The 27,648-nt window shown below is 42.4% G+C and overlaps 2 protein-coding genes across 2 annotated transcripts; both read left to right on the top strand.

Moving 5' to 3' along the window:
• The first annotated feature begins 984 nt into the window (after positions 1-984).
• Positions 985-4,680, top strand: ssr4 (signal sequence receptor, delta). Its single transcript, XM_060936915.1, has 6 exons — positions 985-1,099; positions 1,421-1,539; positions 3,758-3,832; positions 3,930-4,019; positions 4,161-4,226; positions 4,319-4,680. Exons 1-6 carry the CDS (start codon positions 1,048-1,050, stop codon positions 4,421-4,423), a joined length of 507 nt encoding a protein of 168 aa, XP_060792898.1. The 5' UTR covers positions 985-1,047; the 3' UTR covers positions 4,424-4,680.
• A 508-nt stretch (positions 4,681-5,188) lies between these two features.
• On the top strand, positions 5,189-19,330 carry sephs3 (selenophosphate synthetase 3). The gene is made up of 8 exons (XM_060938109.1): positions 5,189-5,582; positions 8,219-8,322; positions 8,683-8,790; positions 12,834-12,988; positions 16,362-16,452; positions 16,562-16,661; positions 17,197-17,409; positions 17,505-19,330. Exons 1-8 carry the CDS (start codon positions 5,300-5,302, stop codon positions 17,777-17,779), a joined length of 1,329 nt encoding a protein of 442 aa, XP_060794092.1. The 5' UTR covers positions 5,189-5,299; the 3' UTR covers positions 17,780-19,330.
• The last annotated feature ends 8,318 nt before the right edge of the window (positions 19,331-27,648 follow it).

Raw genomic sequence — 27,648 nt, 5'->3', positions numbered from 1 at the left:
TTTTTTTTTTAAATTCAGTTCAGTTTTTTTTTCTTTTTATTTCCAAAAACATTCAAAATACAAACAAATAGAGCACCATATATATACAGATCCAAAAAACATCAAAGAAGTAAAACACACACATAGCAATAAAGTAAAAAGTATGAACAAGAAAGGGGTTACTTAACTATCTTTACATATGTTAATCGAGTAAATCAAAGTCATCCAAAAAGGATATAAAATAACCAACATCCTTATTTTCAACTAACTTTAAAGATTTGGCAAAAAGCTTGAGGTCATTCTTCCAGTGTGTAACATAAGGTTTAGTTTTAAAAAAACGACATTTGTGAATAAAGTGTTTACCTAAAAGTAGTAAATTATTAATACCATATTCCATTTTATTATTTAAAAACACTCCAAATTTAATTTCTTTAATGGATAAAGGGGCAAACTGAATCCCCCTAGACTGTAGCCAAGCCTGAAAATCAATCCAAAATCTTTGTATTAAATCACATAGAAAGAAAAGATGTTCCAAATCCTCCTCCTCTGTTTCACAAAACACACATTTACCAGTTTCAAATTTAAATTTCTTCTTAAAAAATTCTTTGGTTGGGTAAATTCTATTCAAAATTTTGAACTGTATTTCTTTCGCTTTGAAGGGAATTAAAAAGGAGAGATATTTAGTTCTAATCTTTTTAATTTCTACTGTTTCAAAATCTTTTAATATGTAATCTCTTTTGACAGAATTAGGAAAGCAAATATTTTGTAAGGAACGTCTTAAAAATTTGTTATCGCACTTTTTATTACAAAAAATTCAGTTCAGTTTATTTCCAGGATGTTGGAAATGATCCGGTTTATGTGCCATGTTTATGTTCTTCCGGAGAGCACGTGTCTGAGGTGGTACTGGTGGTGTGTGTCTGCAGTAACGGCGGTTGCCGCATGAGGGCGCTCTCTAAACCTGCTTCACTTCATTCACAGAAACATGACGTGTCTGTGTGTCTCTGATTGGCTGCTCTTTCCTGTAGAAGCTGCTTGCTTTGACTCCTCACGACAAACTAAAGAAGCAAAATGAAGCGAGTAATTGTAGCTGTTCTGGCTCTTTGTTTGACTCTTTGTGCAGGTGGATATTATTATTATAATTTTAAATGTTGGTTACTTTTGTATTTGTGTCGTTAATGCGCTATTTAGGTTGACTTTTAAACCAGTCAGGACTATAACGTGTTTATATACATTATATTACCTGTATGTACTGTACTCTAAAGTTCACTCAACGCTTACATGGTCCTGAATAGTTGTAGGATGCAGTTTCTGAAGTTTGATCAAACATGTTAAATAATTAGAGTAGGGAAATGTTTAGGCTTACTAAGTCTGGGGTCTTCCATGGTTTGGATAAATCATTCCTGTTTGTAAAAAAGAAAAAAAAGTGTTTCTCTGCTCCCAGCTGACACTTGCACAGAGCCTGTGATCTCCACCTCATCATACACAACAGCTGATGCAGTGATCTCCTCTGAGACAGTCTTCATTGTTGAGCTGAGCCTGGCATGTGGAAATGGAGCCCAGGTAAAACGCATTACAAGGATGAAACCGGCTTTATGAGCAACCTGTACACTTTTTTTGCCCAACAGGATGACCAGGAGTAAACAGTTTGGCTTTACATTATTAATGCATCCCAAAACAAACATTTGTCCAATTTCATCTCATCTCGTCTCGTTTTCTCTAGCCGCTTTATCCTGTTCTACAGGGTCGCAGGCAAGCTGGAGCCTATCCCAGCTGACTACGGGCGAAAGGCGGGGTACACCCTGGACAAGTCGCCAGGTCATCACAGGGCTGACACATAGACACAGACAACCATTCACACTCACATTCACACCTACGGTCAATTTAGAGTCACCAGTTAACCTAACCTGCATGTCTTTGGACTGTGGGGGAAACCGGAGCACCCGGAGGAAACCCACGTGGACACGGGGAGAACATGCAAACTCCGCACAGAAAGGCCCTCGCCGGCCACAGGGCTCGAACCCGGACCTTCTTGCTGTGAGGCGACAGCACTAACCACTACACCGCCGTGCCGCCTTTGTTCAATTTGTTTACAATATTAGTTTTTCTTATGTCTGGTTTCTTTAAACAGCAGGCTTTATTGTGAAAAATGCATGGTCAGGAAATATAAACGCTGTGTCTGTTCTAAGTTTTTTGCAGGGTTCTGGACTATACATGAGATTCAGGAATCTTTCTGTGATCAGATTCCCAGCTGATGATTTGTCCATGATTTGTCCAGACTATATAACAAAAGAAAGAGAAACCTTTATTTGTCACATGCACACTTCAAGCACAGTCAAATTCATCCTCTGCATTTAACCCATCTGAAGCAGTGAACACACACGCACCCAGAGCAGTAGGCAGCCACACTAGAGCGCCTGGGGAGCAGTCAGGTACCTTGCTCAAGGGCACTTCAGCCCAAAGCCACCCCACGTTAACCTAACTGCATGTCTTTGGGCTGTGGGGAAAACCCACACAGACACGGGGAGAACATGCAAACTCCACACAGAAAGGCCCTCGCCAGCTGCTGGGTTTGAACCTAGAACTTTCTTGCTGTGAGCGTCCGTGCTAACCACTTACACCACCATGCCACCCTATATGAATTCAGCTTGATTTTGACACGATTTTGTTGTGGCTGATAAATTTCCAGCGTCAGGCCCAAAAATGAATCTCAGGAATGATGAACAGGCCTTATAATGTGACGACATCAAAGAACAGCGATGTGGGATCTGGGGCACCCGAACAAAAAGTCTAGCATCTCATCTCATTATCTCTAGCCGCTTTATCCTTCTACAGGGTCGCAGGCAAGCTGGAGCCTATCCCAGCTGACTACGGGCGAAAGGCGGGGTACACCCTGGACAAGTCGCCAGGTCATCACAGGGCTGACACATAGACACACACAACCATTCACACTCACATTCACACCTACGGTCAATTTAGAGTCACCAGTTAACCTAACCTGCATGTCTTTGGACTGTGGGGGAAACCGGAGCACCCGGAGGAAACCCACGTGGACACGGGGAGAACATGCAAACTTCACACAGAAAGGCCCTCGCCGGCCCCGGGGCTCGAACCCAGGACCTTCTTGCTGTGAGGCGACAGCGCTAACCACTACACCACCGTGCCGCCCAAAAGTCTAGCATGTCAGAGTTTTTTGTATTTTCTTGCCTAGATTGACAACTCTTATGACGTGTTCCTTAATAACCGTGATTGACCATTTCTTGATCCTCATCTCTGATGACATACAAGGATGCGAACATGTTTGTTTATTGGTCAAGGTCAAACTTGTAGTGTTGCCAGTCTCCCAACCAAGACATGGCAAAACGTTATGGCACTATTCTGACATGGTGGCCATTATGAAAAACAAAAATATCATGTAGCCTGATCCAAGTATTAGGCAAGATTAGCCTTTTCCCCCAAGTCAGTCAAATAACTGTACAGGAGGTGGAGCCAAACACAAAAAACAAGCATTCAAGACCAGTGGCCCTTTTTCCAGTTCAGGCTTCTCACTAATGTAGTAAACTTTTGTTAAGGCCATGGCTTAATCCATTGTTTAAATCATGTTTTTTGTTAGCTAACTTATTTGTACAAGTAAGGAATTTTTTAAAAAATCCAGTATGGTATCATTTATTGCCAAGTGCATCAAATCTGCAGACATGAAGCCCAGTGTGGTCTGGAAAATATCATGGTTTAAATACAATATTCAGCGTTTCCTAAGCAAGCTCTTCTGTCTCTGTATTAGAGTGTTGCCCTCTACGCAGATGTTAATGGCAAACAGTTTCCTGTGACCAGAGGTCAGGATGTTGGAAAATATCAGGTATATAATGGCGTATTTCCGTTCACATTACACTCATCTAAAGATGATTGTTGCCTTGTTGCACACACAATTCATCTGATCATTTTCTTGCTTGCAGGTGTCCTGGAGTGTTCCCCACAAACAAGCAAACTCGGGCATATATCAAGTGAAGTTCTATGATGAGGAGGCTTACAGCGCCCTGCGTAAGGTGTGGCAGATTGATTTGAGTCTTTATTTTAAATGTCTAATATATGAAGATATTTCGCTGTGCTGGAAAGAGTTGCTAATGGACTGTTTAAGGGTATAATTTTCCTAAATAGCACTGATTACAAACATTGTATTATTTCAGGCCCAAAGAAATAATGAAGATCTAGAAGCAATCAAGCCACTGTTTTCTGTCAATGTAGAGCACAGGGTGAGTAACATAGTACTTTGTGTCTTCAAATGAGGAACGTCGACGTTTTATAGATGTCTTTTATTTCAAACTCTGCTTTGTCTTTATTTCAGGGTGCATGGAGCGGTCATTGGGTGTCCTCTGAGGTCTTGGCAGCTGTCATCGGCATTATTCTGTACTATTTGGCTTACAGCACTAAAAGTTCAATTCAGGCATAAAGATCTCAATTATGAAAAAGCAACTCCGTCATGTAAACATACTTCATAACCAGGTTTTAAGTATTTCTTGTACCAGCAGATGCTCATGTCTAAGTTTTGTAAGGATTTTTTTTTTTTTTTTTATGATGCAGTTTGGAGAAATTAGAGTAATAACCTGTTATTAGGTGTGGACTTGATGTTCTGAGGACACATTCTGGCTTTTGGAATGTCTGCTTGTCAATGAAATTCATTGAATGAATAAAAATAAACATTTTTAATGGTGTCAATTTTTTTTTGCCAGCTCATGGCCACTAGGTTGAAAGCTGGTCAGTTCCACGTTTCAGTCTGTAAAGTAATAAAGCTTTATGTAGTTTATATTCCTGCTTTCCAACAGGCCAGATAGATGGAGCATACTATTTTTAAAAAAAAAAATGGAGGGGTTCACATGTCCAGTAATACCTTGTTTGTTCTGAGGTACAGTAATTTTGTCAAGTGGGTTTTTGCAGTATGTTCCGCTAATAAGAAAAGGCAATTTGTGATGAGTAAATATAAGTTATTTTTAACAAAAAAACAAAACACAATCGCATACAAACTCCCTTTGTCGGGCTTGAAATGGTATCGACCGAAAATGGTTTTTGACTCGATTCTAAATGCCGACTTACTCTCTATGAGTGCGCTACATAGGGCGTAACATAATGATTTCTACTCCCTCTGTAGTACACTAAGCTCCGAGTAGGAAGCTATTTGGGATCCAACCTTGTACACAACAGCCAATATGCTGCAACCGTTCTTACATCGTCCATATTCACTTCCTTGTAGGAAACGAGATTTGTTAGTCCACGCCGTTTCGTTAATTTGCCGACTGAATGAGAGGCGAGTAACCGGTGAGAACTAGTCATGTCCGGTTCGCCACCGTCGGCTGATTCGGCAGGATACTCGGCCTTTTACCCGGCCGGCTACCAGGCTCCAGAAACCCATGGCCTGGACCGCAATTTTCGGCTCACGGCCTTTTCCGATATGAAAGGATGAGGGTGTAAAGTCCCGCAGGAGACACTGCTCAAACTCCTGCAGGGACTGGAGCCCGAGGCCCAGCCGGGACAGGACGGAACGGGGACAGGAGCCGGGGACGAGGCCTCGGAGTTCGGTCAGCTCGCTCCGGTCTCACACGGTCCCCGGTTAGGTGAGTCGAGCTAACAAGCTAATCGTAGTAAGGGACGTAATTACAGTGCAGCTCCTCAAAAAAAAAAAAGCCGAATGATATTATCAGTTTATTGTACTAGACTACCAGGTTATTTACTAAATTAAAGCACAAAGTTGCACTGGCCAGGTACAATCCTGTATAAATATAGTTAGCAGTATTTATATTGTCGAGCAGCAGGCTAAACTTTTCCTCCGGGTTGTCATGGCAGCAGATACAGTATACTGTATTCTTCCTTATCCTAAATAATAATAATTTACTATTTTCCAAACTACAGCAGATATCATATCATCTGGTCATTTTCTTCATAGTCACATTATGGAATGACTGAAAAATACAGACAATCACTTCTCTGTAATTTCAAATTCAAAATTATATGCATTTAAAAATATTGTGTATGCTTTTATTGTGATAAATTCTTAGATTTACATTAGCACTTTGTGTTGTTTTTAATTATATTGTTTTCTTAATGGCTATGAGAGAGCTCATGTAATCCACTTAAACTGCCATGTAACTGTGGAATAAAGTCACAGCAAACTCCCTACAGTGTTGATTTAACACCCTACTGTGTTTCTGTCTGTCCAGTTGGACACAAATGAGCTCTGGAAGTGTTAATTCAACACTGGCTTTAATGAAACCGTGAATCTGTTCACATGTCTTGCAAATGGACTTTTAAGGGTGTTTTCACACCTGGTCCCCTTTAAAGGAACCGGACTCAGTCCTCTTTAAGTGGACCAAAAAGTGGACCAACAGAAAAAGAACTCCGTTCTATTTGTGTTCACACTGTGAATTTATTACAAAGAGGACTGGGTTCTCTTTCTGGTCCAGTTAAACTTTGATGGGGCCTCAGTCCTCTTTCTGTTCACACCAGGTCCTCTAGAGCCCTCAGACCCCCAGTGCACGGAATTCTGGGTAATTTTCTCTTGAATCAAAATGTCTGCTGCCATTCTTGCCTGGCTGTATTCTTTGATCAAAATAGTGCGGATTAAGGAAAATAACAGTAAGTTCAGAGAACTGTAAAGCGGCTGTGGTAAGTTCCAAAAGGAAGTTGAGTTTCCCTGCTACAGTCACGTGACCAACTACGGCAAACGAAGAAGGTTAAACTACAGTGAAAAAGGCGAAGTGAACCCGGTGCGCTTTTTGTTCACAATGCGCAGATTAGGCAAACCGTACCGTTGATTTTTAGCGAACCGTATTGAGACCACCTCCTGAGGTGGTCTCAGTTCGGTTCGCTTTAAAGGGGTCTGGGTACGGTTGGAGTGTTCACATATGCGCAAAAAATGCTGAGTCATCGATCTGAGTTCGGTTAGATGGCTGAAAGGGACCAAGCGTGAAAACACCCTTAGTCACACATACAGTATGTGGGTTTTTGTGATTACTTGCAGTCCAGTGTTTTCTGAAGGGGGGGAAGTATTTGTTACATAAGGGTTGTTTTACAATCAGGGTACGCAAGCTAAAAATCCCATTTAACACTTATCTTCAATATCAAAAGGCTTGACTAAATAAACTTGGTTGTTTATTGTAGCCCTGTGATAGCTCTATTTACCATGCAAAAAAAAATTGGTGATAACGTTATTTTTGGTGAATGTATGGCAATATATGTCATATTTAGCAAAATTACTCGTGTAATTTAGAAAAAGTGCTTTTTTGACCACAGGTAGCTCCAAAAGGGATGCACTTAAATCATTCTTTATACCATAAAACAAATATTTTGTTCCAGATCATTGGAAACATAGTTAAGTTTTAATGTTGAATGCCAGTAAGTTTTCAGACTATTTTGATCAAATTAGTATGTAATTGTGTAAAAAAAACGTCCTCTCCGAGACAGCTAATTTTTCAATATAAAATAACATATCTAAAATGATTATTTTCATCCTAAAATGTGGTCAAGATATTGGGACATAAATATTAGAGACAACTAACACAAAGCTTACAGCCTTATATTTAAAAGCACTATGGAAGTAGTGGATTCTGAATTGTCAAAAAAAAAAAAAAGTCCTCTCCGAGAATCACTTCATTTGTTTCTCCCAGCCCTGCTTAAAGCTACACTTAATCTTCTTTATCTTATAGCAGATTACACAAAATTACCATACACATATGTCAAAAAAATTACCAGAAATCTGTTCTTTAACTTGTCCTTCACTTAAAAACTGGTACAAGAACCAGTTTGAATCAATTTGAATTTTGGAGCCCTGTGACACAAACTTTGTACCCTGATTGTAAAACAACCCATAACAAGATTAAACTGGAACTAAATGAATTCGAAATGCGATTTTATCTACGAGCACAAAGCCATCTTGTACGTCAGTTATCTGCATGGTTAAGATGGGGAATAGGGAAACCACCCAATCTGGCTGTTCTTGTTTGGACTGACTAGTAAAATCCAGCACACGTGAACTCTGCCCCATCAAAGAAATATTTCATTAATGCTCACGTGGGTGTCAGATTGCTTTATCCAAGCTTGTTACTTCTTGCAGCATGTAGGCCAAAAGCCTGTGAGGTCCTGATAAAGCCAGTAGTCGTGACCTTTCATAATACACTGATTAATGAGTAACCATGGTGCATTAAATCTATAATACAGACATGTCATTTCATGTCAAATCATGTACATGTTGTAGGAATTGGGATGGATTCTTGTGTCATTCCTTTGAGGCATGGAGGTTTGTCCCTGATCCAGACGACAGATTTCTTCTATCCATTAGTTGAAGATCCCTATATGATGGTAAGTATTGTGTAAATTTTTTTTCCCCCATATCTTTATTTTTTTATTTTTTATATTTGTATGTAAATACATAATTTAATTTATCTAGAAATTTTCTCTATTTTCTACTCTCTTTTTATCCTGTAATGATGCTGCTGGAATTTTAATTTCCTTGAGGGAACCCTCCCAAAGGGATCAATAAAGTTCTATCTAATCTAGTCTAATCTAACTAGAAGTCTGCTGCGTTTGCCGTGTTTGTTCAAGTATGCACATTCTCTTCTGTTATCTGTTAATATTGTGCTGGTTACTTATTTAATGTTGACACTTCATATCTCTTGCTGTCTTCAGTTATTGCTTGTTGTTATTATTATTATTTTACAGGGTCGTATAGCGTGTGCAAACGTGTTGAGTGATCTGTACGCCATGGGAATTACTGAATGTGACAACATGCTGATGCTATTGAGTGTTAGTCAGAAGATGAGCGAGAAGGTGAGCCCTCCGTCCAACACGAACACACACACCCTGATTATTTTTAAGGAGAAGAGAAAAATGTATACATTACCCTAAAGCTGCTTTGCGACATTGTCGATTCTTACAAATAAAATTGACATGACGGAGTCGGAGTGCAAGTGCAAAAGAAATCTTCCGCTATGTTCTGTGTTTGGTGCTCATAGTTAACACTCTACATTAATATATGAACTTTAGGCAACATAACCGTTTGTAGTCATTTGCAGTCATTAAAGATCACGAAGAAAGGGCCTGTGGTGTAATAGCTGTGTTTCAGTTAATCACATGACACTGGTGACTTTTACTTGTGATTATGACACATCCTGCTGGTCGTACAAAATTGTCCTACTGTTTTAAAATGTGCTGTTTTAAAGTGATCCCACATGTTTGCTGTGGGATTGGGGCCTGGTGAATTTTGCAGGTTAATCCAAATGTCCAGTGTTCCATCAAACTTGGCATGAAGAGCAGAAGGAAGCCTCGGAGTCTAGGCAAAAACTGACCATCTGCTTTCATGCTCAGTTAACTCTGTCCATGTGTGCAAACTGTTGACGTTAAGGAGCTGCTGTTGGTGGCTGCAGCTAATATTTTGTCCAGGGAGCTTACTACAGTGCTACATATTGTATTCTAACTGTATACTGTAAAACATTTTTTTTTTTTTTCTCCAAAGTCCCTCTCAGGCCAGAATCTGGTCTTCCCAGGCAGTCTCCTGTCCCAGTACTAACCAACTCTTTTAAGGCGTATGGGTGCAGCGCCGATCTCCGTTTCCATAGCCCTCGGCCTCTCGCCTATACAGCTAGGGTTACAGTGGGGGGCTGGTCCTCTGGTAACCACAAGCGATACTGTAAAAGTGCTACAGATTATTCCTCCCTTTATAGAATGGACACAAGGCTTTTTATGAAACATTGTGTGCTTTTATAGATTGTCCAGATTTTGAAACCATCTGACCTTCTTCTGTAATTTCTTCACTTTGCAGTGTTGTGTAATGGTACAGAGTTTCATTAAGGAAGTTTTTTATATTTATGCAGTACCAGTCAAAAGTTTGGACATACCTTCTAATTCAGTGTTTTGTTTTTTTTTTAAATTTACTTCTCTTCATGTCTTAAAGGTCCCATGGCATGGTGGTTTGTTGATGCTTTAAACGGGCTCGTGGAGGTTTCCGGATGTTATATCCGCAGCCTTTCTCGAAATGAACCCTCGGCACGTAGATATAGCCTCCTGGGAGAAAGCCCCATTTCAGCGCTTTTCCCAGTGCGTCGTTTTGCTAATGAGAAGCAGGAGGCGGGGAAGGGTAGAGGGTGGGGGCGGGTCTTATCATTAATATTCATGACATGTAAACGTGTTACCTCTGATTGGCTAACAGCACTGTGATGCTACCTCCAGTGGGTCAGAACAAGCGGATGTGGGTGTCTTACTATGGCGAGAGAGAAGGAACAAACCGCGAAGGGAAAAATACTGCGCGCTGACGTCATTAAGGTGCGACGCGAGGAAATAAAATAAATTCAACAAATGTTTGGGTTTTTACTGAACAAACAAACAAATAAAATGAACGAGTGACTTAAAAAAAAGAATGTGGGTGTCTTTGTAAAAACTGTTTTGACTGGCTATTATAACAGAGCATGCTGCATGCTTTTTGGTTTTGTAGCGCAGAGTACCTGGCTAACTGCAGGAAGCGGTTAGCTGCACAGCTAATGTAGCCATTGCAAGGCTAACGTGGCACCGATTTTAAGACACGGCAAAACGACCAGTTATACACTTACTTGTTCGGTGTTTGTGGCTGATGCGGCAGGGATGCTTGGTACGGACCCAGGCTTCAGTGACAGTTGATGTGCAAAACCTGCCCTGTACTGTCCCAAGTTGTGGAAACATTCATCAGGAAAATGCTTCCAACAAACATACACCGTCTTAGGTAGACTCGACGGCGTATTATTGGAGTAAATAAAATTAAGCCACTGCGTCTTCAGGGGCTCTCCCGTCGGCAGTAAAAACAGACTCCTTTCTGTGTTGTCACATCCATGTGCAGCGCAACTTCCATGTTTCGCTCGCTTAGGTGATGCCATGTTGTGTCCTCTATGGTCTACTCACTACAACTGGGCGGGGCAATCCATACGGTGGGTGGGAATCCAGAGGGGGGACGTGGGGATCATCTCCCTTGCTGACGTCGGCAAGGGAAGAGCTTCTCAAATATTGGGCATAGTTTGGTTTACACATTATGAAATTTCTAGCCACTGGGGTGACTTAAGAAGGTCAGAGGAACTCATTTTAACGTTAAAAAACCTCAGAAAGGGGGCGGCACGGTGGTGTAGTGGTTAGCGCTGTCGCCTCACAGCAAGAAGGTCCTGGGTTCGAGCCCCGGGGCCGGCGAGGGCCTTTCTGTGTGGAGTTTGCATGTTCTCCCCGTGTCCGCGTGGGTTTCCTCCGGGTGCTCCGGTTTCCCCCACAGTCCAAAGACATGCAGGTTAGGTTAACTGGTGGCTCTAAATTGACCGTAGGTGTGAATGTGAGTGTGAATGGTTGTCTGTGTCTATGTGTCAGCCCTGTGATGACCTGGCGACTTGTCCAGGGTGTACCCCGCCTTTCGCCCGTAGTCAGCTGGGATAGGCTCCAGCTTGCCTGTGACCCTGTAGAACAGGATAAAGCGGCTAGAGATAATGAGATGAGATGAAAACCTCAGAAAGTGAAAATTTCATGCCATGGGACCTTTAAAGTAATGCTGGACTGTTGTTTCTCTTTACTTAGTTGAATGGTTCTTGGCATAATATGGATTACTATTGTTTATTATTTACAGTTTTTTTTGTATAATTATTTATTTTCTGTTTGATTTTAAACACATTAAGTAGGCATGAAATTTCACTAATTAACTTTTGACGGGGCATACCTGTTAATTGAAAAGCATTCCAGGTGACTGCCTCATGAAGCTGGTGAAGATAATGTCAATAGCGTGCAAAGCGTCATCAAGGTAAACGGTGGCTACTTTGAAGAATATGTACTTGTTGATGAGTGGGAGGGCTGGATGGGAAAATATTTGGCTTGATCTGTACAAATGACCAAGCGCCAAGTATTTTCCCGTCCAGCCCGACCTAACTCAGTCAATAAGCATTTTATCATATGACCTTTTTTTAACTATCATACACAGTGGAAAACAATGAACAACAGTGTACCTTACTGTTGTTGTTGTCAAGGTAGTGTTGAATACTTCGCGAAAAGGAAACCAAAGTGTCAGGTTCATAGTCCAAATTTCCTTTTTTCTTCGCTTGTATATAGAAACTACGTAGCAAGCAGTCTAGCTCCTTAGAGAGGATGACCGTTATGTTTCTTTCCAGCAAAAAAACTTTTGAAAATGTTCATGTCGTACTTATTTTTTTACGCTGTTTTCTTGTTGCTGTCCTTGTGTATAAACTAGTGAATTTCTTTGCTCGAAAGTACCCTTTTTCACTTTCTTCGACAATTTCAGCTTGTTCAGTTAGGACTGTGTCTCTGATAAATCATCTGGATAATAAAATTCACTTTCTCTGTGCTCAGTTGTGTCGCTCATTTTTCAAAGTAAATGGAGACGGCGGAAGTGAGGGAAACGGGTCGGGAGCTGCATGCGGCTTTTTTCAAACCGGTTTCAAAAACCCGAATCTGTCCAGTCACATGACTTTTTTTTCCCAGTGGCTTTATTAAGAGCGCGCACGCACATGGGTCTGTACAGATCATATGATAATCTAAAATATGAAACTTTTTTTAAACATGTTTTTTGTTTACCATATATGTTCCATACATTATTTCATAGTTTTGATGTCTTCAAATTTACGACAGCAGTGTCAAAAACAGTCAAAATACAGAAAAGCCTGTGAATACGTAGGTGTGTTCAAACGTTTGACTGGTACTGTATAAACAAAATGAAGCTGTTGGATATATTGAGTGTTAAAATATACTTGAAAATGTTAAAGTTTAAAATTTATTCCACTTGGTATAGTGGTACGGTGTGCAAGACTGAACAAAGTGCAGTGTGAAATCTATTTTTGTGGTCTGTTTTGTTACAGGAGAGAGAGCAGGCAATGCCCTTAATGATGAAAGGTTTCCGTGACGCAGCTGAAGAAGGCGGGACTTCCGTGACAGGTGGACAGACAGTTGTGAACCCTTGGATCATCATAGGGGGCGTGGCCACGGTAGTGTGCCAGCCTACTGACTTCATCATGTGAGTGTTTTAATTGGAATATTACCTGGAATATTGGAATTGTGTGTGTGTGGATTAATAGAGAGAGCCTCAGAAGTAGTTTGCATTTTATTTAACCACAGTAGTGCACATAGTAGCATATTTAAGGTCTTAAAGCTTTGCACTTGAGAACTAGGTACCTGATCTGGTGCTCTTTGTTTCATGAGAACATTTACATTTTGATGATATATTATGAGAACTGGTATCAGAATGACGTATTGCTTTTTGGTGCAAAAAAAAAAAAAATACACTACCGTTCAAAAGTTTGGGGTCGCTTTGAAATGTCCTTATTTTTGAAAGAAAAGCACTGTTCTTTTCAATGAAGATCACTTTAAACTAATCAGAAATCCACTCTATACATTGCTAATGTGGTAAATGACTATTCTAGCTGCAAATGTCTGGTTTTTGGTGCAATATCTCCATAGGTGTATAGAGGCCCATTTCCAGCAACTCTCACTCCAGTGTTCTAATGGTACAATGTGTTTGCTCATTGCCTCAGAAGGCTAATGGATGATTAGAAAACCCTTGTACAATCATGTTAGCACAGCTGAAAACAGTTGAGCTCTTTAGAGAAGCTATAAAACTGACCTTCCTTTGAGCAGATTGAGTTTCTGGAGCATCACATTTGTGGGGTCGATTAAATGCTCAAAATGGCCAGAAAAATGTCTTGACTATATTTTCTATTCATTTTACAACTTATGGTGGTAAATAAAAGTGTGACTTTTCATGGAAAACACAAAATTGTCTGGGTGACCCCAAACTTTTGAATGGTAGTGTAGGGGAGAGTGGGGTAAGATGAGCCACTTTTTACATTTTTCATCATAACTACATGTTAAAGCCATTTTTGCTTCCAGTCTACACACCATACCAAATTTCAAAGTGTACTGTTACTATCTAAGCAAAACATAATTGATAAGCTCTTATGGTTAGAGTGATATTACCTCTTGAAAAAAAAAATGTCAAGTGGCTCAACTTACCCCATGCACGGGGTAAGATGAGCCACTGTGTGGGGTAAATTGAGCCAACACAAAACATGTTAGGTTAACAAAGTAAACAACTTTTATTATTAGAAATGCAATCAATGAATCAAGTCAAGTCAATCAAGTGGGGGATAGGGCCGTTGCATAGAGAAGGGGAGATGAAGAGAGAGGTGATAGAACGAGATGGGATAGGGAGGGATAGATAGATGGATAGAGAGAGAGATATGCGTAGATAGATAGAAAGAGGGATGGTTAGAGAGGGAATGAGAGATATACTATATTATAGAAATTACTAAAACAGTAGAACAGTGCCAAAAGAATCTTATTTCTTTCAGTAGGTTAAAACATTGCTAAAACATGCAGCAATCATTCCATCAATCATTCAATCATTTCATCATTATTCAATGTTCCAAGCGTTCAAATGGCAAGGGAACACCATTTGCCTCTCCCTCCGTGCTGTCCCCCCAACAGTAAAGGGGCGGGGCAATTTTTTCACAATATCCTGTCTTGACAGGACAGCCTCATCTTTCTCTTTGAAGACAAAGGTTGGCTTTCTTGCAGAGCCATGGCATGACCGGCTTCTTTTGAGAAATCTTGCCTCTATTTCGAAGACATCCAATTTGATTATCTGGCCAATGAAGAAATGCACTTTCTTCTTCCCCGTGTATTTTGCCACAACATAATCCCCCACATCTAACAACTGGTCTTCCTCATCTGATGTCATATATATATGTGTTGTTGTCATATATGACCAGTAAATGTGAAAACTTAAGTGTCATCCATATTGGGTAAGCTCAGCCACCAATGGGGTAAGTTGAGCCAGTGGCTCAACTTGCCCCACATCTAAAGGCTCGTCTTACCCCGTGGCCACCATTTTGTAGAAAAATGCTAATAAAGGGGATTAGGCTAATCAAAATTATTTTTATTAGCATTCATATCATAGCTTAGAAAGCCACTAACTTAACCCTAATGTGTCTAAATATTATTCTACTTTTGTCTTCTCTAAATCATCTTCACTGTGGACAAACATGGAATTGACTTAGAAAGCACAAAAACACATTTTTATAAATATGTCCCTCACCTAGTTTGACATGTGGTGCTCCTCTCCACAAGTGTAAGTAAATGGTCCCGGCCCCCTTTGAATGTGGTCACATGGTCACATTTGTTTACTGTTTCTTAGAAACAGGGGGTGGCTCATCTTACCCCCTGGCTCATCTTACCCCGCTCTCCCCTATATATGTTTGTTGCTATACAGCTATATGTTTGCTATATATTTGTATAAATATACATGTCCTTACATGTGCTTGCACTTAAATAAATGTAAAGAATGTTCTCTGAAATACTTGACTAGGATTCCCAAACCCTCGAATTAATTAACACTTGTAAAAATTCTATCTTTTTTCCTTATGATAACTAACTAACCTTTTCATGATTTTTATGATGGGTTACAACATAACACCTCTAACTGTCTCACTGGGTAGCATTTCAGAAGTAAATCCTTAAATCAAAGAGTGATTTTACTAACACAGCTGGGTTTCTAACTAACGCAAGTCATCCATCCACACTTCCTATTCACATTGCATTAACTAAATTCATTCATGGGTAAGAACTTCCTCTATAAAAATGCTACTTATTCCAAACCATTTAGAAAACATTAGCTATAGGGCAAGAAATCCCATATGCAGCTGCCTTTCTCCAAGAGGGATCTGTGCAATTGTGCTGTCATTTCCCCAAAATATTTTATGTTAAGCCAGTATCTCACTGGGCTGCGACAAATTGCAAACATCATTCGCGAGAGAGTTTCAAAAGTGTCTTGAAACATTCGCTGGGCTTCTCAATTTCCTCGCATGAGTTGCAAAATGTCGCTCCTTCGTCGCTGAAATTTTGAACACGTTCAAAAAATTCGTGCAACAGAATTTCTCTCAAAATAGCCGCAAATTCGTCGCTGGTGTCGCAAAGCTGTCACGAACCCTTTTCAAGTCAGTTTCCATGAGACAGGAAGTGGGAGTATATCTCACTGGGCTTCGACAGCCTGCAACTAGTTGGAGACACAACAATTGCGATAAAATATGCGAATGTCAATTCCGTGTGATTCCAAGTGAAAATTGTCGCTAATTCGCATATTTTATCGCAACCGTTGTGTCTCCAACTAGTCGCAGGCTGTCGCAGCCCAGTGAGATACTACCCTTACAAGAAGGCTGTCTTTATTCAGTCTTTTGGATGAGAATACTTTACCAATGGAATGTAAATGCAATAAAAAAAACACTCCCACCTTTTTATACTGTATGCCTCCCCTGAATGAAACATAAGCAAATTGACGATATTTGAAATAACCATGACAATGTTGTCTCTTTTCATCTATGCGTTATACACAGGCCAGATGGTGCTGTACCAGGCGATGTTCTCGTTCTGACAAAACCTCTTGGAACCCAAGTAGCCGTCAACGCTCATCAGTGGCTGAACATAGTACGAGCTTTTTTTCACCTGTACCCATTATGCCATGGTCTATGGAAGCGTTTGCGGATGTTTTTGCAGCCCCCAATTATTTCCTAAATTTCTGTCTTCTTTCTCTCAGCCGGAAAAATGGAACAAGATCAAGTTGGTGATCTCAAAGGAGGAGGTGGAGCATGCTTATCAGGAGGCCATGCTCAACATGGCTACCCTTAACCGCACTGGTAATATGGCTGAGAATTATTTTAAATGATTCTCATAATGATGCATAGATATAAAGTTTCACTACAATCAAGCCGACTGTTTTGGCAACTTGACACACCCTTTTTCTGTGAGCAAATTCTCTACTTCAATATGTTTTAATATGCAAAAAAAATCTTTTCATAAATTTTACTGTTGATGTTCTTCCATCTCATTTTCCCAGGTTAGTTACTTTAAAACATTAAAGCTTTAAACAGTAGTTACTTTAAGCACCATGACTCCTAGGGAATGGTGGAAGCTTTACATCCATGACATGGTTCCCTGCAGTGTAACTGGGATTCACTCTGGAACTGATTTTAATGTTTCTAAAACGCTCAACGGTTAATTAAAAGACTGCGATGAATTAAATGTGTTGGAGCAAAGAGATGCAGTGCAGGCATATTCCAGGACTGCGTTAGAGAAATTTGTAATTATCTTTCCTAATTACAGTTGACAGATTTGAAGTTACTCAGCTAAAAGCAGTGGGTTCATTTTCACTGATATTTTATTTCAATTTAGCTGCTGCGCTAATGCACAAGTTCAACGCACATGCTGCCACTGACATCACCGGCTTCGGGATCATTGGGCACGCACGGAACCTAGCCAAGCAGCAGTGCAACGAAGTGGCCTTTGTTATCCACAACCTGCCAATCCTCGCCAAGATGGCTGCTGTCAGTAAAGCCGGGGGTAACCTGTTTGGCCTTCTGCACGGCACCTCCTCTGAGACTTCAGGTCCGGGCTAGAGACAGGAAAAAAATGTGGCGAAACAAATAATCCGATTAATAAAGTAGGTTGTAGACTTCAAGGTACTTCTGTGTGTCTCTCAGGTGGTTTGCTGATCTGTTTGCCACGGGAGCAGGCAGCACGCTTTTGTGCTGAGATGAAGGCGAGCCGGACGAGTTTACTGGGTGATGGACAGCAGGCCTGGATAATTGGAATTGTGGAGAAGGGGAGCCGCTGTGCACGCATTATCGACAAACCCCGCATCATCGAGGTGCCATATCGTGGCCTTGCAGCAGGCAACACACAGGAAAGCACCAACACCGTCACCACCAACACCAGCAGCAGCCCTGCTGAAGCTCAGCCCAACCTGGCACAGTGACACGACCTTTAACACAAGAGTGTGATAGGAATGTTCATTATTCATCTTTGTGCTTTGTGCATTTCACCTCTCTCTCTCTTTGGGTCTGGCTACTCTGTTTGTGTGAGTGGTGAAGGGTGTGTGTGTGTGCGATATGTAGTTTATGCTGGTAAGACTGTGTGTGTGTGTGTGTGTGTGTGTGTGTGTGTGTGAGAGAGACAGAGAGAATGCATGCATGTAGTGAGTGTGGAAGTGTGCGTGCTTGTGAGAGTCAGAGGAAATATGAGGAGGGGGTGTGTGCGCGCATTCACTCTGCTTTTCATTTCATCTCCCTGTTCAGCCGATAGGTTGAGAGCAACAGACCAAAAATTTTCTTTTTACCTGGTGGGAGGTGGAATGGATTGCTTGCTTGTCTTTCTTTCTTTTTCATCCACTTCACTCTGTCAGTCCAGTAATAGAAAAGCTTTCGTCACTTGGTATTGTGTTATTAAATCCCCTTTTATCCCTTGGGTATACTTTTGCTGAAAAGAATGTTCACTCAGCAGTTTGAGCGTTGTCAGCTGGCACAAGTTGCAAAAACCAAACTGACGGCTTGTTGGAGGAACTTTGACTTTTTTTCAGTTTCCCATCATATTTCTGAAAAGTCCCGACCCTTTCAACCCAATGCATCTTTTTTATGACAATCAAAGCCAGTGAAATCCATCAGAAGACATCCTTTCAGCAAAACAAACAAAACACCTTGGGGAATAAAATCAACCCAAACAAATTGTGGAAAATATTTAATATGGGCAAATTTAATTTATGATCTCTTAGTTACATCATTTGTATTTGTGTCGTAGATTTGAATGTAATCAACTGAATTACAAAAGGTTAATTAATTGATTATTCTGCTGCCATTGTTTTAATTCTGATCAGCTTGACTTTCTCATGTGGTTGCTTAGCTGTCTGGGATGGTTGATTGACTTGTTAGATGTTTACATTTAGTTAACTTTCATTCGATCTCTGGAATGTGTGCATTTGTGTTAATTTGTGAAACATTTTGCATTTGATCATTTGCTATGTATCTGTACCGAAGTGAGGATTGGGGTTTTATAGTCATAGCTAGTAATGGTGCATCCTTTTCATTATGTATTTAGGCTGCAGTAGCTTTTGGGAGGTGTGTATCTGGTTTTGTGTGATGCTTACAATAATGGCAAATTGTGTTTTCCTGTTGATGCTGAGGTTTATGTCACTGCTCCTCTCTGTGTTAGCATTCTCATTTTAATCAGTGGGAAGTCGGATGTCTGACTCCTCCTCATGTATCAGAGAGAGGATTGAGCAGCTCTCTCTGGTCCTGTGGATGAGGCCAGAATCCCAGAGGCATCAGCTGAATAGCTGCAGTAGTTCAGAAGCACTCACCTTTCCTGATCATGATGCGTTTCCTGTTAAACCCCAGCCAATGGGGATGGGAGAAGTTGATGTTAATTATAAGGATGGGTGGGAACTGGTCTGCTTGGTCTATTCGGCTGACAAGAAAATTGTCCTTATTTACATATCTTAAGACAATAAAACAAATGAAGGGGTTTGTGTAAATGGTCTCAGTTTTGCTTATTCGATCAGTGATGTTTTTAGTATTGTCAGTAGTAGATGTATGCATTTATGGATGTGCAAATATAATTGTTTACCACCAGGTGGCAGCAGAGTACAATAGGTCAACACGCATACAGCTACGTGAGATGCGGGATTTCCAACACGTGTAGTCCAGACATCAGACCTGGCCCTTGTCTGCATAAGCAGATGACCTTATAAGTTAAAAAAAGGGGGGATTACTCTGTAGTGAACTCCGATTTATAGCTGGCTGTGAAATATTTAACAACTCAATAAATGCCAAACAAATATTTTGCACACCTTTCTGAAGAAGAAACCTTTATTTGTCACATGCACACTCAAGCACAGTGAGAATCATCCTCTGCATTTAACCCATCTGAAGCAGTGAACACATGCAGCCATACTACAGCACCCAGGGAGTAGTTAGGTACCTTGCTCAAGGGCACTTCAGCCCAAGGCCACTCCATGTTAACCTAATGGCCCTTTTCCACTACCCTTTGTCAGCTCACTTCAGCCCGACACAGCTTGCGTTTCGACTACCTCAGAGCAGCACGACTCAGCTCGCTTCAGCCCTACTCAGCACCCAAAACTCGCACGGTTTTGGAGTGGGGCTGAAGCGAGCCAAACCGAGCCGAGTGGGGCTAGGGGCGTGAGGAGACACTCCCCTGTGCACTGATTGGTGAGGAGGAGTGTCCTCACATGCCCACACACGCCCCACGAGCACGCTGGGATCTGTAAACCCGGAAGAAGAAGAATTACGAGAATTTCTGAAGCCTTATGCGCCTCGCCTCATCTATACGCTCTTGCCAGTATCTGTTGGCGTTGTCGGTGACAACAAGCCACAGCACCAAGACCAGCAACACTAACGACTCCATGTCTATAGAGTGCTTCGAGGTCAGCGTGAACCCAGCGGCGGCCATATTGGAAGTCAAAGTTCGCTGTGTCATTGCATTGTTGTTGTTCAGCGAAGCAAAAAGGGGTGACAATGCCGAATACGTGTGTCATTGTTGGCTGTAGTAGCCGGGGGGAAAAGGGTGGCAAAAGCTTCCACAGACTCCCTAAAGTCATGACTAACCAGGGAATTGCAGCACAGGAGAAAAGCGAGCGGAGGAGACGACAGTGGCTGGCTGCCATCAACCGATCAAATTTAGGACAACTTGACTGTATCCGGATTTGTTCTGATCACTTTGTGACAGGTAGGTTAAATTGTCTTGAATTTCATAGTTGCTAAAATAAATGCGATACAAACTATTATCTTTTCTATGTACTTTCAGCAATGATTAATGGATATATTTGTCACATTAGGTAGCTTATGTCTACTGCAGTGCATTGTTGCATCAAATGGCATTTAAGATCTAGGCCTAGTAATGTTTATGTACACATGCTTTAGTTCACAAAATGGACTTGGGTGAAACACTAGATAGTTCACAAGATCGATGTATGTCACATGCGGCAACAAGCTGGGGTCAGCTTTCCATTCCTTCTCACTAACAGTGTATGGATCTACATTCCCAATGAAACGTACCTTCTCAGCATAACGCTCCCGTGCCTGCTTATCCAAACTTTCACAGTAATGCTCCATCACTTCAGATGTCTAAATTCTTTAAAAAAATCCAAGCTTCTAAGCCCTCTAACGCAGAAACGAATCGGTGAATGTATACTCTATGAGCGCTCTGGAGCGAGTGACTTCCAAGATGGCCGCGCAGACCGCAGTGTTACTATTTTTAGCATCATCTCGGAGCACTCTATCGTTTACTATCCGGGTCGTGAGACTACCGCTTAAAAGCTCACTGATGTCACTGTTTGCGCCGCCTAACAGCATCACGTGACATCCACCCACTTTCGCTAACTCCACCCAATGTGTCCACCCACTTCCAGCCAGCACGGTTCAGCGCGGTTGTAGTCGAAATGCAACTCCAACAGCCCCACTCAGCTCGACTCAGCCCAACTCAGCATGGCACAGCTCAGCCGCGTTGGTAGTGGAAAAGCGGTAGCCTAGTAAACTAGACCCACCCGCCTAGCGGCCAAAAATATTTTTGCCTAGCGAGTGGGTCTAGCCTCGCACCATATAAACAAAAACACCCTGGGCATCAAATCGTGCCCGCCAATCACAACGCAAGGTTTTTGTTTGGATTCTTTGGGCGGGCTTTTGCAGGAGTGACGACAAAGCTGCGCGACGCTGGAGAAAGCACAACAGGAAAAATGGCTACGGGTAGTGAACAGCGCGCGTTTGACTCCGCTTTGGAATCAGTTTTAGAAGACTTAGACTTGGAGTTTTCGTTGAAACATGAGCAGGAAGAGGCTCTCCGCTCATTCCTTTTCAAGAAGGACGTTTTCACTGTTTTGCCGACCGGCTATGGCAAAAGTCTGATCTACCAGCTGGCTCCGCTCGTAGCCAAAAGGATGGGGCTAGTTTGTGCAGTACGAAGAATTAATAAACAGCTTTGAAACATTACTTTTTGATTGTTTCTTATTTTCCCGTTATTTTAAATTTAAGGGAAATTATTTCACCAAACACCACTAAATAAAAACTCTCAAAAAAAAGTTTAAGCAAACCCTTGAAAAAAAATGTGTATGTTAAGTATGTGGTACAGACTCCAAACTTGTGGTCATTATCTCCAAACTTCTTAATATCTAGAACCTGTTTATTAATTAATACGCATTTTGAAAAATTATTTATTTCAAGGTCTCCCCCACTGCGCACTCTGACTACGTCACAGTCACTGTTGCGCTGATTGGTCAGAGTGTTGGCCTATTGAGGTATTTCACCCACGTGACCAAATCATGTGATGCTGCCATTTTGGACGTCACAGCTCGAATCAGTTTGAAGGCGACAAACGAAAAACATAAAAGAAAAAGGAGCGAGATGCAGAAAACACCTTCACTATCCAGCGACGTAGGGCATTTACAGGGCGAGCAGAGGGAGAGGTATTTGCAAAAATTGAGGTTAGCAGGCTTAGAGAACGACGTTTACCTGCTTCCACCAGGATTGTTCACTGACCCATCGCCATACACAGGTTTGGGCGATTAGAATAGAATATTGAATAGAATATTATTTTCCTTTTGATGAATAAAGTTTATAAATACTACTTATATCATGTCATAGCCGGAGCGCGCTAGTGAGCTCCCCGGCGCGCCAGCGAGCTCCCTGGCACCCGAGTGCGCTCCCCGGCATGCTAGCGAGCTCCCCGGCACGCCAGCGAGCTCCGGTGCCCGAGCGCGCTAGCGAGCTCCCCCGGCACGCCAGCGAGCTCCGGCGCCCGAGCGCGCTAGCGAGCTCCCCCGGCACGCCAGCGAGCTCCGGCGCCCGAGCGCGCTAGCGAGCTCCCCCGGCACGCCAGCGAGCTCCGGCGCCCGAGCGCGCTAGCGAGCTCCCCCGGCACGCCAGCGAGCTCCGGCGCCCGAGCGCGCTAGCGAGCTCCCCCGGCACGCCAGCGAGCTCCGGTGCCCGAGCGCGCTAGCGAGCTCCCCGGTGCGCCAGCGAGCTCCGGCGCCTGAGCACGCTAGCGAGCTCCCTGGTGCGCTAGCGAGCTCCGGCTATGACATGATATAAGTAGTATTTATAAACCTTATTCATCAAAAGGAAAATAATACATGACAAACAGGAGAACAAAATGTCTGCTACATGCAACCCTAGACAAATTAACACTGCCTTGTTTCACTGCTCAGATGGGTTAACAAACACTGACCCATTTACTTTTTGCTATATATTTTATCAAAATTGCGTTGACTGATAAACTAACCTGAAATTAAATGATCGCTGCAAAGTCTGGAGTACTCTGTTGGCTCCCAATCCTCTCTCTTCACAGCTGCAATCCATTTGGCCCTCTTGTCTGAGTCAGTAGGAAACCTGTAAAAGGAGAGTCCTGCACGCTGTCCCTGTCTGTTGTGGCAGCCCACAGCACAACAAGCAAACACCATGGTTATTTATAGAGTGCTTACTGACAAATTAATCTATTCTAGGTGTCTGTAACACGTTTTTTTCCAAGCTGGTTCTCCCTCTCTGTCTGCAGCGTTAGTATGTAGCTTGCCGTCCAAAATGGCGGACACCGGGTCGTCATGTGACCCTGTGACGTCAGGTGAAATACCTCAATACGCACAGAGACAGTTTGAAAGACAGCGGTTTGTTCCTCCTACACCCTTCAGAAATGTCTACGGATCGAGGCCAGACTAAATATTCCGCTTGCCAGGCTAGAAAAGCGGCATAACTGCATGTCTTTGAACTGTAGGGGAAACTGGAGCACCTAGAGGAGAACATGCAAACTCCACACAAGGCCCCTGTCAGCCACTGGGCTCAAACCCAGAACCTTCTTGCTGTGAGGCGACAGTGCTAACCACTACACCACCCACTCAGAGTCCCTGTTTCTCCCTCCTAAAACATGCCAGGAGGACGACTGACTAAACTACCTCTGGGTGAAAGGTGACTGGTACTTTATACACACACACAAAGTACCAGTCAAAAGTTTGGACACACCTCCTAATTCAATGGTTTTTCTTTATTTATACTAATTAAAAGACTCTTCATGTCTTAAAGTAGGCGGCACGGTGGTGTAGTGGTTAGCGCTGTCGCCTCACAGCAAGAAGGTCCTGGGTTCGAGCCCCGGGGCCGGCGAGGGCCTTTCTGTGCGGAGTTTGCATGTTCTCCCCGTGTCCGCGTGGGTTTCCTCCGGGTGCTCCGGTTTCCCCCACAGTCCAAAGACATGCAGGTTAGGTTAACTGGTGACTTTAAATTGACCGTAGGTGTGAATGTGAGTGTGAATGGTTGTCTGTGTCTATGTGTCAGCCCTGTGATGACCTGGCGACTTGTCCAGGGTGTACCCCGCCTTTCGCCCGTAGTCAGCTGGGATAGGCTCCAGCTTGCCTGCGACCCTATAGAAGGATAAAGCGGCTACAGATAATGAATGAATGAATGAATGTCTTAAAGTAATGATGGATGTCGTTTCTCTTTACTTAGTTGAGCGGTTCTTGACATAATATGAATTACTACAGTTGTGGAATAGGGCTATTTACTGTATTTTTATTATTTACTGTTTGATCTCAAACATATAAGGCAAGACATTGCACTAATTAACTTTTGATGAGGCACAGCTGTTAATTGAAAACCATTCCAGGTGACTACCTCGTGAAGCTGGTTAAGATAATGGCAATAGTGTACAAAGCGTCATCAAGGTGAACAGTAGCTACTTTGAAGAATCTAAAATATGAAGCATATTTTGTTTTTTTAAACACTTTTTTTTGTTTACCACATAATTCCATAATTTTGTTTACTACACACAACCCAGAATCAGGAAGAGTTGGGACAGTATGTTGAAATTTATGAAGCCCTACCCATGAAACAAAAAGAAAAAAAATATGGAGACTAACTGATTCCCTTGTTTTACTAAGTCGTTCCCAACCTTAAAATAAAACTTTGCTATTAAATTGTATCTGCTCTGTCCATACCATCAGATGCTGCAGAAATGAGAGCGATACATTAATAAAGAGCAGGCGAAGTTATTCAGAATGAATTAGTAAAATGTGGCCACAAATTAAGTATATATTATATTTTTTTCTTTTGTATCTGTAGAAATTGAAATTAAAACTGAGAACAATGATTTGTAAATAACCTTTAACCCCTCTATTGCACTCAAAACAGTACACTCAAAACAAAACACGGGACTGAGCCGCTGTGTGTGTGATTCTAGTGCATGTCGGGCATGCGCGTCACTTACCACTTGCAAGTGGAAGGATGGCAAGCCTAAAGACAATCATAACTACACAATGGGCAGTATTTGCATCAGTATTTGCAGTATTTTCATACTTTTATACTCTTTAATGAAAGGTGATACAAGGCGGAAGTCCGCGCCGTTTTTCAGCAGTCGCGTCACATGACCAACGCCAGCGAATCAGGAAGGTGGATGTCACAGTGACGTTGTGCTCCAGTTTCCCCCACAGTCCAAAGACATGCAGGTTAGGTTAACTGGTGACTCTAAAGTGAGTGTGAATGGTTGTCTGTGTCTATGGTGGTGTTTACATTAGAGCGGATCATCAGATTAACGTTTTCAAAACGATTAGTGTGCACACAGCAACGCCAATACACGATTCCTGTGCACACAGCAACACCAATACACGGATACGCTCGGCTCCGCAGGCATCCTGCGCTCCAAATCACTCCGCCCTGAACAGCGAGTGCCCTCTGGAGGGTGCGCACTCCGGCCCTGCGCAGCTCACAGAGCGCGCGAGTGAAGTGCACAAGCAGTGATTCGGGACTGAGCCGCTGTGTGTGTGATTCTAGTGCATGTCGGGCATGCGCGTCACTTACCACTTGCAAGTGGAAGGATGGCAAGCCTAAAGACAATCATAACTACACAATGGGCAGTATTTGCAGTATTTTCATACTTTTATACTCTTTAATGAAAGGTGATACAAGGCGGAAGTCCGCGCCGTTTTTCAGCAGTCGCGTCACATGACCAACGCCAGCGAATCAGGAAGGTGGATGTCACAGTGACGTTGTCCAATGACGATGCCAGCTAGAGCTCAGCACAGCGTATCCGCGTATTCTCAATGTTTACACAGCACCGGACCAGACACGATCTGGATTGAATACGTGGACCCTGGCGGATTCCCGTTTCCCGGCGTTTCCAGGCGTTTTAATGTAAACGGACAGTGCATCCGCGAAGAAAACGAGACAGATACGGTCTAATGTAAACTTGGCCTATGTGTCAGCCCTGTGATGACCTGGTGGCTTGTCCAGGGTGTACCCCGCCTCTCGCCCATAGTCAGCTGGGATAGGCTCCAGCTTGCCTGCGACCCTGTAGAACAGGATAAAGCAGCTAGAGATAATGAGATGAGATAATGTTGACATTCCTTCTTACAACACTTAAAAGATGCTGAGGGACTGAAGACACCAAGTGATGAAGTGTTTCAGGTGTTATTTTGTCCCATTCTTCCCACAAACAGGTCTCAAGGTGAGTAACAGTACTGGGTCATTGTCATATTTTTCATTTCAAAATTCACCACACGTTCTCTATTGGGGACAGAAGGGACAGACACCCTCTTCTTCCACAGCTATGCCTTTGTAATGTGTGCAGAATGTGGCTTTGCATTGTCTTGTTGAAATATGCATGGGTGTCCCTAGAAAAGATGTTGTCTTGAAAGCAGTATATATTGCTCCAAAATCTAAATGCACTTTTCTGCATTAGTGCTGCCATCACAGTAGTGAAATTTACCTTTGCCAAGGGCACTAACACAACCCCATACCATGACAGACCCTGGCTTTTGGACTTGTTGCTGGTAACAGTCTGGATGGTCCTCTTTGTCTTTGGTCCAGAGCACACGGTGTCCATTTCTTCCAAAAAAAAAAAAAAAGGACCTGGAATACTGATTCATCTGACCACAGTACATGTTTCCACTGTATCAACTATAGAGATCTTGCAGTGACGTGACCGGAAAGTACACAGCCACCATCTTGTCGGTAAAAAACACCGCTGAATACTGTTGCACTCGTGTACAAAATGGATAAATTTCAACCGACGGACTACACGGCTCATTTTTCTAATGAACAGATAACTAGATATATGTCTAAAATAAACGACCTACAGATTAGTGACCCTTATCGATTACCGGACGTAGTTTTCACGACCGTGTCAGTGGATATTGAACTGCCAGAGGTGGAATACCCAGATGTGTATAATTACCTCATTAACTTTCCCTCGCTGTTCAGTGGTGAAGCACTGCGTGCTTATTAATCTCTGGACAGTTATCTTTATAGAAATTCAAGATTTGTCAGCCGCCCTCAGATGTGGCATCTTGTAAACAAGAAAATAACAATCCTCATTGGACGGGTAAGTCACTTAAGTATTACTAGTACTGATACTAGATATATCAGTAGTATCTAGTATAGCACTGACCAGCCGATTATAGAATAGAATAAGGTAATTCCAGCTGTAATTCCAAATCGTCCGTCTTGGCATGGATCTGGCGTTGGAGAGATAGAGGCTTGGCAGTGGAGATTTGAGTGGCTGTTTTCTGAGCTTAGTCAACAGGCCGGCTCTGCAGCCTCGCTTTTGCTTCCTCTCCCGATGCCGCCTCCTTCGCCTGCCAGACCCGATAACAATCCACGGAGACCCTGCTGGTCTCGCTATCTCGTCCGGAATGTTGTGCATGCGATGGAAATCGCTACAAACCGTCATTTTCTGCTGGAAACCAATGTCCAGTAAGTCCATATGGTTGTAGTGGATATTGAAGTCCGGTACAGATGAACAACACGCAAAAATACACACAAAAAACATAAAAAACGTGCACAGGTAGGGAGAGCTTGTAGC

This window comes from Neoarius graeffei, chromosome 13 (genome assembly GCF_027579695.1).
Source record: "Neoarius graeffei isolate fNeoGra1 chromosome 13, fNeoGra1.pri, whole genome shotgun sequence".
Taxonomy (NCBI): Eukaryota; Metazoa; Chordata; class Actinopteri; order Siluriformes; family Ariidae; genus Neoarius; species Neoarius graeffei.
The sequence above is the reverse complement of the archived record's forward strand: the minus strand, read 5'-3'. Positions and strand labels throughout refer to the sequence as shown.

Excerpts from the sequence above, each read along its gene's own strand:
- ssr4 (XM_060936915.1), top strand. The coding sequence starts at position 1,048 with ATGAAGCGAGTAATTGTAGCTGTTCTGGCTCTTTGTTTGACTCTTTGT. Across the intron at positions 1,100-1,420 it reads TTGTTTGACTCTTTGTGCAG|CTGACACTTGCACAGAGCCT; the intron begins GTGGATATTATT and ends CTCTGCTCCCAG. Across the intron at positions 3,833-3,929 it reads AGGATGTTGGAAAATATCAG|GTGTCCTGGAGTGTTCCCCA; the intron begins GTATATAATGGC and ends TCTTGCTTGCAG.